This window comes from Oenanthe melanoleuca, chromosome 3 (genome assembly GCF_029582105.1).
Source record: "Oenanthe melanoleuca isolate GR-GAL-2019-014 chromosome 3, OMel1.0, whole genome shotgun sequence".
NCBI classification, from domain to species: Eukaryota; Metazoa; Chordata; class Aves; order Passeriformes; family Muscicapidae; genus Oenanthe; species Oenanthe melanoleuca.
In genome coordinates this window covers 29,828,086-29,841,341 of record NC_079336.1, presented here as the reverse complement: position 1 = coordinate 29,841,341, position 13,256 = coordinate 29,828,086, and the positions used below count along the sequence as shown (strand labels likewise).

Genomic DNA, 13,256 nt, shown 5'->3' with positions numbered 1-13,256 from the left:
GAATCCAAATTCAAATCTCAAAACCTTTTGAATAAAGACTTCCATGTGACTTTGAAAGATTCTGATGTAAAAATCACTGTATCATCTCTGTAAGGACTATTATGGAAGATACTTTTGACAGAAATGCATACATGTAGTTTAAATACACCATCTAGAAGAAAAGCCATCTATTTAAACAAATTTTCTTCTGAATCTCAAGTTACTGCTAGTTCTCCCAAGCTTAGGTTCTACTTAATTCAAGTAACATAAAACTGGCATACATTACAAGAAGATAGGACACTTTACTATATGGTTTTACCTTGAATTTGTTGCCCACACTGATGAAACTGAGTTTTCCAGCTTTTTGTTTGGGATCCTTGTTGTTGTTAGTGTTGGCTTCAAACAACTGTCGAACAAACTTGTCCTTGGACTCACATATTAGAGATTGGAGGGACATGTGCAAAGCATCATTGTTTTTTTCCACAAATTGCATCTGAAAAGACAACCCAAGAGATAAGAACACATCTGTTTTACTGTCCAAATTACTTCAGTCTAATTAGAAAACTAAAGGAAACAGTTACATACTTAATTCAAAAATCAGCAAGAATACATGGGGTAAATATTCCTATATTATTTCAAACAACTTTTCAGCTGAAACACAAAATCCTAATGCCAGAGAAAAGCCAGTCTTAAATTTGAAGGATGCTGTTGGAATTATGAAACCCAAAGAAAGGTTTGGTGCCTTTAAAAAGATCAGGTTTTTTTTGTCAATGACTATCCTTCCATTTCCAGCACTCAATACATCATCATCACCTAGGATTTCTGAGAAGCTTAATTCTTCACTGCTTGCAATATTATTTAAGATCTATTGTGAAATGGGAATTAACATGCACACTTAACTTGGTACATCTACACAGTTTGAAAAACGAAAGGAAAACAGGTTATTTTAGTAGTACTATGACTGTTTATGAACACTTGATTTAATAAAATGTATTGTCCTTTCCTACAGACGTTATATCTCGGTTTATTTGAACTGGATCACTAACTTTGAGAAAACAATACATTACATTGCAACTCAGCGATCAATACATTAGTATCCAAATTCACATTACCAAAATCCTCAACAGCTTTTGGTGCAACTTAATAGAGACTTTGATACTAATGAACAGAAGAGGCCAAGACTACTTTGAAGAAAATGCCAATTTGCCAGATATCCCATAAAAGGGTGATAAGAATCAAAGGACAAACACAGGCCTCCAAAGTTTCCTTGGGCCATGAAGACACAAGACCGGAATATGTATGCAGCCAAATAAGTGTCCTTACCACAAATCAGACTGTGAGAAATGTCGAAAGTGCAGAGAACAAAGAAGAAAAACAAAACAACCAAATAAAAGTTTTAAGGCCCAAGCTAAGAAAGTCCCTCTGAGGGAGAGGATAAAGTCAAGCACATTAACACTTCCTGGACCTCACATCTGATTAGCACTGACAGCAGAGTTTATGTGATCAAATCTGTCTCCTCTGTTCCTGAAGACACTCTAAGGCATTATTAGTGTATCATGATGAGCTGCATGGTTAAAAATAGAGAACCTGGAACAAAGAAAAATTTGCTCCAATTTTCCTGGAATTCCAATTTTCATTTATTATTTTAGTATCTACTCTAAGCAACCTCAGAAAAATCAGGTAGGTAACACAGAGGCTTCTACTTTCTTATTTTTACAGTGACTCATAGAATGCATCTATTGCAAAACACAATCATTATTCCTGTAGTATTCTGAAGTACATGAAACAAATCCTTCAAGCACAATTTTTTGACTGGCAAAAAAACCTCTTTGCAAGTAGCATCCTTCATACATGCTGGAGTTACACAGAACAACAAAGCATTCTGGAACCTCATTTGATCTTATTGTGAAATTTGATGATCTAGATACGGGCTTCAGGTTTTATAATGTTTTTAGACAATAAGTAATAGTCAAAAAACCACAAGAATCTGGAATGTCATTTGAGAGTAGCAACTTCAGGTATTTTGTATTTTTACACAAATTAGTCCATTGCCAGTAGAAATGGAAAACACAAGGTACGAAGGGGACTGTGTACAAGGATAATCATGCCTCCAAAATGGTACTCTTCACTAACAATACCTTTATATCACATAGGTTATTCTTTTCCTCAGGATGTAAACACCTTTTGATGCAAGATTTGCAGTGTATTGTGAATCAATATATTTAATACTGACACCATTACCTATAGATTTGAAACAAACTTTTATACAAAACATATGTCACTAAAATGAGCTGTGACCAGAAAAGTTAAAAGAAACTGTCAATTCTCTCAAATACTCAAAACATTATTTTCAAAGTTAAGACATATCAATGTTCGAACTTCTCTTCTGATCACAGGAAATTTTGTAATTTAAGCTATATGGACAGAAAAAAATATAAATGTTTTACAAAACACAATAAACATAGTGTTCCATAGGTAAAATTACCGTCTCATAGCATACTGCTCCTGCAAAGTGTCGGATAATGAAGCCTTCATCATCTCTGATATTTCTGTGAACGGCCAATTTAGACTTTCTAGGAATCTGGAATTAAGAAGATGAATTACAAAGGAGTATTGCAAACGGAGATTAAGAAAAAGTTTATTCTTCGAACACCACCACGATCTAATAGGAGCGCTAGATGTTAAAAGTCACATTTCCTTTAAGTATAATTGTGCTGGTCATTACCATTTCTGTCCAAACCATGATATTCTAAAAACCTAATTTCAAACTCTTCCTCACTCTTAAACCACATTATATTCAAAATACAAGTCACCAGGATTGCTAACACCAGCCAGTTGATTTTGGTTTTGCTTTAATCAACACTTCCTGTATCATTCCTTTGACAGCTGAATAGCCTTGTTATATGAACAGGATTAGACAGAAGTTTAAGATATGGCTTTAGATGTATATCTTAACAGCTGATCATGAACATACCACCAGAATGTTTCATTGCACAGCGATTCAGGTAAGCAGGATTAAGTGGAAACTTAACACAAGGTAAATGGATGACAATATTGGTAAATGGATGATAAAGGATGGCTTCCTTTGCTTGAATTTTTTCAGCATTTTTTTTATTCCAATACAATTCATGTATCTAAATTGCAACAATTTGCCTTAATCTTCCACACAGTGCTGTATGTTAAAAAATAAACAACAATAACATTTTCTTAGTATGATTCCCGTTGTCATCTCTGAAGTGCTAGCTCACTAGACACGAGTCAAATGTTCTCCAAAGCAAGCAATTTTTGAAAAGAACAACAAAAATAACTCATCTGATATGAAACAATCTAAATTAAAATGTGTTTTTACTTCCTTTTCATGCTTTACATGTTAACAACTTCAAATGTAAGAGAAGAATATGGCTTTAGTTTCAGCAGGATATTAGAATTGCTTGAAGCCTTCAGTGAACTTTTCATCAAATCTAATAACCCAACTTGTCCTTAACAAAGAGGTACAGACTGTGCAGACTGGGTGGTATGAGATTTCTTACAAAAGTTTTTCATTAAATTGAAGTGCTACTATCAACTGTTCCAAGAACTGTTTCATTAAAACAAGACAGACAACAAAAATAAACCTACTGAAAGCCTGAAATGGTCCTTGTGTTTTTGATGCACAACTGAAGTAAAATGCTGGTCACTTGGTTGGGGGAGACGATTTTCTTCATCCAAAATATCCAGTACACCTACTAATTTTGCTTCAATCAAATCTATTAAAAAATCACACATATTTACGAAAATTTAATACATCATCTTGTATCACCACTGAACATAACACATCTAAAAGGTGCTGATCTGATTGTCTACAAAAGTACCTATGGAAAGCCATTAAACAAAATACAAGAAGTCATGGCAAATCAATTCTATATATCTCAATTTGTATGCATAGTATATCTATCAAATCTAGAAGTTCTAATTCTTGTGGAACATGTGAGAAAAAGATCAGAAACGGATTGTTTGATTTTAACTCTTGATCTCTAGCTGAAATTAGTCTAAAGGGGCCTAAGTCTTACAGTATGACCGTGGGTCTTTATATGATGATTGCTTCAATTGCTGGGGGAGATTTTTAAGCTTTTCATCCACATTTCACCACATGTCAAAACTAAAAGGTTGATATTTCCATTTGATAAAATGATCCAGTGAGAAGTAGAAATCTGTTTCAGGAAAGGCAGACCTGGCTTGAGCATACAGCAGTGGTTTCACAACTTGTAACACCTGCATTGCCTTGACCTCTCACGTATATATACCAAAGCCCTTAAAAGCTGATACAGAAATCCATGCTCTTGAAACTATTAGACACAAACTCACTGTTTTGCAACTTGTTTCCATTCTCTATGAAATTGTTCTTGTAAGAGGAATTTTTACTACCAACTTTTTCCTGTGGAAAGAGTGAAACTACTAATGTACTGCAGCAATGCCTATGAACTCTTAAGACTGTGAATTGAATGAGGCTATACATAAAACCATATAATTAGTAATGCTATGCATATTTTGTCTCTTCTGCCTGATTCTTTTCTCTCCATGACAGTAAGAAGAAGCTTGACAATTCAAGAAGTACATACCTATACAGTCCTGATTATCTACATAACGAACTTCATTAACCCCCAGACCTTCCTTCTGGTAAAGTTCTTGTTCCTAAAGTTACCAAAAAAAAGTAATTGAAAAAAGAAAACACCACTCTTAATTTTTTTAACTGATCAAGAAAAAAAGTATTTTTTTACAATAAACATGAAGAAATTTTAAAAAATATAGCATGAATCAGTACACATTTGAGAATCTCCTTACACACCTTAATATATTCCAACTTCAATACCTTAATGATAAGCCTGTTCAATTAAATATTTCCATTAGGTATCAGCAATTATCTAATATCTGGATACCTCACTGCTGGTTTTCAAAAATATACATTCTTTTCTGACACAACCAGATGTCACATAATATGGAAACAGTATGTCAAACGATTTTCTGAATTCAAACATAACGTGCAATCTTATGAAAAGCAATGCTACTTTAAGTATCTCTTCAGGAAAAAAAAAAGTTCCTCAAATATAACAGTAAAAAACCAAATCCTCAAATATAACATTAAATATATCATACCTCTTTCAGAATTCTTTCATTAAAAAATTGCTGCAGTTTTTCATTACAGTAGTTTATACAGAATTGTTCAAAACTGTTGTGTTCAAAGTACTCTGAAAGACAGAAGTTAAACTTTTATGATAAAAAAGTGTTCCAAGAGTTTACATTAAGTAGTAAATAAGAGAAGCTTCACAGTGCTAATATTTAAAGACATGTGCAGATCCATAGCCATTTCTTTCAGCAAAACAAAATTTTTTTTACAGATTTCCAAGCTGCACACAAGGCATCTAAAAATACTGCAGCATATGACATTTCTAAGACAAATGACAGACAGCTTGCAGCAAATCAAAGCAAGATGCTACCAAACACTGAAACTGTACCAGTACATTCTTATGTATCTATGATACAACAGGCTGGCACAAAATATCAAAGCTCTAAAGACCCTAAAACCAAAGGCTGTTCCCCTGGACAACCTTGCCAGGACTCAAGCACATGACAAAACATGCCCCGTTTTAAATTTCAGTCAGCCAAAGACAGCAAAAGCTTTACAAGAATCATCAATACTAAAAAGAAAACCATCCCACTCTTCATTACAAATTTGTTATTGAATCTTTGGTGGGAAAAAGTGACAACTAGAAATTATCTTAACTATACTTACCAAAACCAGCTATATCTAGAACTCCAATGAAGAAAGAAGAAGTTTCAAATGGAAAACACTGGTTTACCCTTTTCACTACATGATCAAACAGATGACTATATACGGTTTTAGCCAAGGCATCACGAGCATTGTTTGCCTGTTCCACTTTCAAGGGTACCCTAAAAAAACAAGATATAGATCTTATTTTTCAGAAGTCCTTACTGTGAAATGCTGAGATTAGACTCTAAACTTAAAAACAGCCTTTCCAACACCATAAATTAGGACCTAAATCACACCCCCCCTCCCCCAATCTTTAGGCCATGGCAGGAAACAACCTTGCCAAGTTAGAGCATTCTTACCTGTAAAAAAGAATAATGTTTTGCCAGCATCAGTAGAAATGAGATTTAGATGCTTTCCCAATTGTTTTATAGATGATTAGAAACTCTACTGACAATTTCCAGAGAATGATATTTAAAATAAATACATCACCACCTACAAAAAATATTTCAACTATTTATTTATGACTTGTTTTTGTTAGAATAAAGCCTACAGTTTAGTTTTTGCCCTGACATCTTTTCTGCTCCTCAGCCCACCACATCAGTGAGGAGGCTGAGGGTGAACAAGAAGCTGAGAGGGGACATAGCTGGGGCAGCTGACCCCAAGCGACCAAAGGGGCATTCCCTATCAGATGGCATCATGCTCAGCAATAAAAGCTGAAGGAAGAAGAAGGAAAGGGGAATGATACGAGTTTCAAATTTTGTCTTCCCAAGTAACCATTACACTTGATGAAGCCCTGCCATCCTGGGGAGCTGAACACTGACCTTCCAATGGGAAATGGAAAATGAATTATTGGTTTTGCTTTGCTTGCACGTGCAGCTTTTGCTTTACCCATTAAGCTGTGTTTATCTCAACCCACGTGTCTTCTCATTTTTACCCTTCTCCATCCCACTGGCAAGGAGTGAGTGAGTGGCTATGAGGGGCTGAGTTGCCAGCTGGAGTTAAACCACAACAACAGCTTACCCATATTCTTCACTTCCCAGAAATCATTCAAGCACTAAGCTAACTAATAATTACTATTTCTTTATTTCTTCAAGGATACTACTTTTGATGCAGAATCGTGAGAGTGGTGGAGATCACTTTCTACTGTGACTGGTACCATGTCTCTGTGGTCTACTGTGACCAGAGTCTTCATTCCCAAAGGACACTTGCAGCTACATTACATTTGATAGTAATTAGCTTTAACACACAATCTTGTCTTCCACTAAGTATCTATCTTAAGTTAATTAGTACTGACAGAAATCTCATCTTATAAATAGAAGGAAGGTACCTTTGCATTTTGTTCTGATACGTTTAAGAGATCAGAATACTAATTCCTGTCAGCTGCAGACCTATTACATAATACATTAAAATAATTCACGCTTTTCACTTTTTTTAAACAACATGACAAGTAGTTGTACTGCTAGAGCATTTACAAAATGGTCCTAGGTTAAAATAGCAAATTCTGCCAATATTAAGTACAATTCTAAAGATTGCACAAATCCTTGTGGTTAAATTTCACAGTGTGCAGCAAACACACATGGAAAGAAAATGTAACCCTGCAATGTATGTCGCACAACTGAATGCTCAGAACCACAAAATAATGCTGAAAATGCCCTGAGATAGTAAATACATGAGAGTCCTTGAGAGAACTATGTTCAGAACAACTAGCCTTCTTCTCACAAACTTGATTTCTCACTGCTCCTTCTTTCTTTGGTCTGCACAAAGAAAAATTCATCTCTTTCTTTCTCTTGTTTTTTGCCTGAACAGGGAAAGATAAATTGTCCTTCCTCCGTTTATCAGCTACTTGAATAGAATAGAGAAAAAAATTGCCAAATTCAAAAAATGGCCACTTTGGTAAGGCAGCAAGAAAAACACTTGTTGGTCTTCATGCCAACTTCTTCAGCAAGGTTTCCACTGATCTAGAGTTTGAGACCTGGGGGAAAGCACAGATAGTGTAGATTTAACCTGTAGACAACTTCATGCAGTTCCCAAATATATTCCAGAACAAATTAATTTTAATTAAAATCATGTATAGTTTGCCTGTGATTGACAACAGCTTAGGGAGAGAGCAAGTGAAGTGATATCCACCAGTTACTGTCATCCAATATGGATGGTTCATAAATAAAGTAGCCTGGATGAAATAACCTACCTAGTTAAATACTCCACATAATTAAAGAATACAAGCAGCACATTTGTAATCTGAGAAAAGCTAAAGTTCAAAATAATGAAAAAAAGTATATTTTGAAAAAGTTTTTCCAATGGACGCTTCATTAGCATCACAAAAAACAAATGCATTTTGCTTGAAAACGTACTGCAAAAGAAGTTGGACGACCTGGAATGGTGCAAGTTAATTTTTTCACCCTGTAAAATAATTTAGGTTGTGATGATGGAGTCCTCTGTGAAAGTCTTCTTGGAAACAAAGAAACTGAGCAAGAGAGAAGCACAGTAGCACATTTACAGTCTAAAAGAAGCACCAGATTTTGAATCCTAACACATTTCTCTCTGTAAACACACTTCACACGGATAGCAAAAATATCATCCAACAAGGTAATTATTATGGGATTTTGGGAGACAAGGACAGATAGATGTAGTGCAGCTGCCAAGTCCTCCAGGCAGCTCACTGCACATGAGTATTTAATAAAATTCAGAGAGGTTGCATTTAGCATCACCCTCCTACTGTTCCTTGTTGGCTCCACTGTGCCTAGCAGAACAAAGCCTTTGTTATACTCTGAGCACAGTGATTTCAGCTGAGCTATTTATTCACTGTGACCTATTAGGACTCACATGATCTACTTGCACACAAAAGGTCTCTAAGAAAGAGAAATTACCAGCTCTTTGGGTTGCTGGAACAAAAAAAAAATGTACTTGTCAGAACTCTAATACTGATAGCAGTCAAATAGTTTCTAAACCACACTACCATAAAAAAAAATTGTGTCTATTTAACAAATACCTAAAATAGTTCGATCTACTTTTCTTGTACATGTAGCAAGCCATGTGGAAAGATGATATTGGTGTATTTATTAGAGTATGTTTGCTTTTAGATGCACAAATCTAGGAAATGCTAGTGCAAGAGGCTTAATACATTAATCATCGAGATGCTGTAAGCAGTCTGCTGAACTCATTTTTGACACCCTCAAAATAAAACAACAGAAAAATAAGATCTGCTGGCATAAAAACATAACTCCTTAAGTCTGCAGACTTTTGAAACTGCACAGCACTAATACCACCCCAGGCTTATCAAGGATAAATATGCTGATCAGAAAATCTTTACAGTTTTAAACAAAAAAGTAAACTCAAAGCTGTAACAAAAATTAAGAAACCTTCCTTGACAGTGTCACCTGAGAAGTGATGACACGATGTGCCTCATGGTGGCTTGATATGTCCCACCAAACATTCTCAAAAGGAAAATATACAGAACAAGCCTTATGTATATGTTACATGTACAACAGCCAAAACTAATCAGTTCTCAGAGGCTGAATCAGCAGTTCACTGAGAGCATTTCCAGTGGGGTGCCATCTGAATCTGACAGGGATACAATTTGTTCAAAGCCCTTCCACTTCTATTTAACGCTGTCACGTAAAAGGAATGTGAAATTAAGGGTATTCTCAAAAAATGGGCTCTAATAATACTGAATTAAGAAAGCAGAAAATCTTGCTAACAAGATTAGCATACACAATTACTTTCAAAAAATTTATAATATAAAAGTCCACAAGATATATTTCAGTAAAAGGAAGTGGGTGATGGTAAGCTGAGGAGAATTTAAAAATACAAATGTAATATGGAGAATAACCAGGTAAGCAGTAAGTCAATCAAGAAAGATCAGCAATCACTGTGCATCCCAACCAAAAAATGTTACTGACTTTCAAAACCCACAATGTTCATAGTGTCATGAATTACTATGAGTGCCACCTGTACTGTATAATATGTAAATTTCTACTCAAATGTTATCCACAATACTGATAAAGCTTTTCCTGGATGAATATATCAAAGATTTTGCTGTCAATTTAGACTCATCTGGAAAAGAGCAAATAGTAAAAATTTGGTCAATATTTTCCACTGGAGACACTTATTCCTGCAAGACCAACATCTTCCTACATGTGAAGCTTGCAATGAAGGAAAAAAAATTACTTGTAACACTTGATATCATCTGATAAGGCAGCAGGATGACAACTCAAAGTTCCCAATTTCTAGTAACTGGTGAGGGAGAGAGAGGAGGAATTTATATTAGGCAGGGAGAGAAGAATTTACTCTCCATAAATGGACTACTGAATACACAATTAAAAGGGCTAGATCTTGAGCTCTGAATGCAGAGTAACATATCACTCTACCCCACTCCCCCCAACATTACCTATCATTTGTCACTGCATTAGAACTTCTTCCATAATAATAATTTCAGTAATAAATTTCCAATGACAAAATACGCAAGGAACTTATATAACCTCCATTAATACAGATAATTATGAGTTTCATATTATAAACTTTCGGTGTAGTGTGCATAAAATGTTTCCAATTCACTAAAACAATCTGATTGTTTCCGTAAGTCAATAAATAAGCACGTGTATTCTTCCAAGGAGTGAATGTTCATTAGCTTCCTAATTAAAAGACTGATACATTTAGCTGAACACTGAGAATTACTTTTATGTGCTCTAAACTGCTTAGACGAAGTTCAGTTATTGATGTGATGTTTGCTTGAACTCCTGAAAATACTCAACATAGAAAACTAAATGTTAAAACACAGATTAGTTGCAGACATCTTAGCTAGCATGCCTGACAGCTTGCATCCTAGGATCCATCTCAGCAAGAGAAAATTTGTGGTGGAAGAGAGATGTTTTTCATAAATGAAATATAACTGTATTTAATACTCAGTTTTGCAAGAGTCATAAATTTCACGGTTTTGAAATGTTATCACTGGTACCATATTTATACATATTTTTTCCTTTATTCCTTCTCCATGTGCATACAGAAAGAAATCACTATCTTGCTTCTGTGCCTAGGAAGTTACCTTGTTAATAGCTTCAGAAAAAAAATTCTAAAAAACCCAAAGTAACACACTTTCTATCCGTGATTTTGTGAAACATCATTATCAGTCAAGATTAAAAGTGTGTTCACCAAAACCAGCAAAAAGTGGCACATTTCTGGATTACCATTTGCAGGGGTGTTTTTAAAGCTGAAACTTGATTTCAGAAGAATTAAATATGGCAAACACAAGGACACAGACCGCTCAGACCTTAAGAAGGGTGTATATACTGCCCTCTAATTAAAGCATCCCAGCTCCAGGAATACTTTAGGGCAGCACTCCCAGGAGCACTGTGCAGCCCTCCTGACAGACTCAAGTGTCTTCTCAAAGACTTTAGGTACTGCATTAACATTCCTTGATAGAGTGTACCTGATAAATCTTTCAGCACATCAAATTTGCTGTGCAGGCTGTGGGTTTAACTGACTGGCTGCTATACTTTCTCTGGCCACACAGTGTACTCACTGGCACACGAGAGATTTTACTCAACACGGGAGGTACTTATTCCATGCACTGTGAGCCTGCTAGCCTTCAGCACTCTGATTTCTGTACTGCCTGTACAGGGTGTACCTGTGCTTGGTAAACCATTAAAAGAAGCGCTTGGGCCGAGCACACCTCAGCTCACCCCGATACCTTGGGTTTTAGCTCTTGTATTTTTCAGATTCTCTGCTTCTTAGTGTGTAACTCTGAAACTTCATATTAGCTGTTAGTAAGTTCTCTTCACAACGTAGATAGACAATACAATTCCTTTCTAGTTAAAGAATCTGGTACCCAGGAAGCAAAAACAACAGCGAGGGAAAGGGGGCAAGCCAGCGGTCTGAGAGTTCTTAACCTGGGGCTGTGTTTGGACAATTAACTCCAATATGTAGATGAACTAAAACTTTTAAAAGTGTAAAGACTCGTGACCAGGGTCCATCTTGGATATGATTGGGTGTAGCCAGGTGTTGCACTGCCCAAAGTGTATCCTTTCAATAAATACATATTTTATTCCTTTTGCTCTGTCTAGTCTCTGTGCCAGGTCAGCCTTTCCAGGCAAAAATCCATGCAGCTGGTTAAGGGGGAGCTGGGGCCGCTTGTGCCGGAGGGTGAAAAAGGGGCGGCGCGGAGCCGGTCCCTCACGGCCCGGCCCCGGGCGCGGAGCCCGCCCCTCACAGCCCGTCCCCAGCGCAGAAGCGGTCCCTTACAGCCCAAAACCCAGCGCGGAGCCCGTCCCTCACGGCCCGGCCCCCGGCGCGGAGCCCGCCCCTCACGGCCCGGCCCCCGGCGCGGAGCGCGCCCCTCACGGCCCGGCCCCGGAGCAGAGCCCGCCCCTCACGGCCCTCAACCCAACGTGGAGCCCGCCCCTCACGGCCCGGCCCCCGTCCGCCGGCACTCACTTGATGACCGTGCCCTTGGCGCCCCCTGCCGTGGTGAGCATGACGCGCGAGGTGAGGCTCCCGCGCAGGTCGTCCTGGTCCAGGCCCAGCAGGGCCGCGCAGCGCTCCAGCGCCGCCTGGCTCCGCGCGCGCGGCGTGCAGCCCCCTGCGGACACACCATTCACCGTCAGGGCATTCACCCCTGCCTCTGGAAGTGACCTCCCCGCTGTTCGGAACCCCCTCAAAACAAACACAAAAATAACACCCCGCCCAAAAACTACGCGTGAAATTCTCTATTTCTAGAGCACTGTCCAGGCTGCTTGTAGGGAAGAGCTACCCCAAAATGCAGAAGCGCTAAGCCCTACAAACTAACGCTAGTGATGTCAAACTTCTGAACTTAGACGTTCCTGTAATCTTCCAGGCTGCCTTGCTGTGCAGCAGAAGTGCCTGCTAGGGCAGACTCCTGGCACTTGGATTTTTGAGATAAGGCTCTGTAATATCCCAGGTAAACAGCCGAGAGGTGCCCTCCCTGCTGCTCTGCATCTGCCTCGGCGCCGGGGCTCGGCCAGCAGAGATCTCCAACTGGAACACCACCACTTTAGTAAAATCCAGCACTTACTTACTTACTTACACTTACTTATTATGTATTTCCTGTTGCTTGCAGTAGAGCAGCAACAGAACTTTAGAGAGTCTCTGATAAGAGACTGCCTGGAGCAGTTCAAATGCACACCCTGAGTGTGCAACACAAGGTGAGGGAAGAACAAAACGTGTATTTGGAATTTAGAAGTTCAATACATTCATTTACATTTTAGAAGCTCATTTACATTTTAGAAGTTCCATAATTTATTCCAGAAAAAAATGGGCCTGAATTTCAATATTTAGAGGACATAAGTTCTCTGGTGATGTTCCCTTCTCTAAACCCTGACTTTCTTCATCATCTTATCGTGTTGTTAATTTTCTCCTCAAACTGACATTTGCACCTCTTTCACTCTTCCACCTTGTCAATGCCTAAGTCACAGCTCACAAAAACCCCAAACAGGGAGGCTCTCTGGGAAGTTTACTGTTTTGAGATACATAAAGCCACTATCCATCTCTACACCCGCATCTTCCCAGATTCATT

General features: G+C 37.9%; 1 protein-coding gene across 2 annotated transcripts in view; it reads right to left on the bottom strand.

Annotated features, from left to right (window-relative positions):
• MYO6 (myosin VI) overlaps nt 1-13,256 on the bottom strand; it is a 101,742-nt gene that overhangs the window by 32,337 nt on the left and 56,149 nt on the right. For both annotated transcript variants that reach the window (XM_056486907.1, XM_056486909.1), the window contains exons 12-18: nt 12,158-12,302; nt 5,750-5,907; nt 5,113-5,204; nt 4,578-4,650; nt 3,598-3,725; nt 2,465-2,560; nt 299-472 (exon numbers count right to left, since the gene is read on the bottom strand). In XM_056486907.1, coding sequence (XP_056342882.1) covers nt 299-472; nt 2,465-2,560; nt 3,598-3,725; nt 4,578-4,650; nt 5,113-5,204; nt 5,750-5,907; nt 12,158-12,302 — 866 coding nt within the window. The remainder of the gene's footprint in view (nt 1-298; nt 473-2,464; nt 2,561-3,597; nt 3,726-4,577; nt 4,651-5,112; nt 5,205-5,749; nt 5,908-12,157; nt 12,303-13,256) is intronic.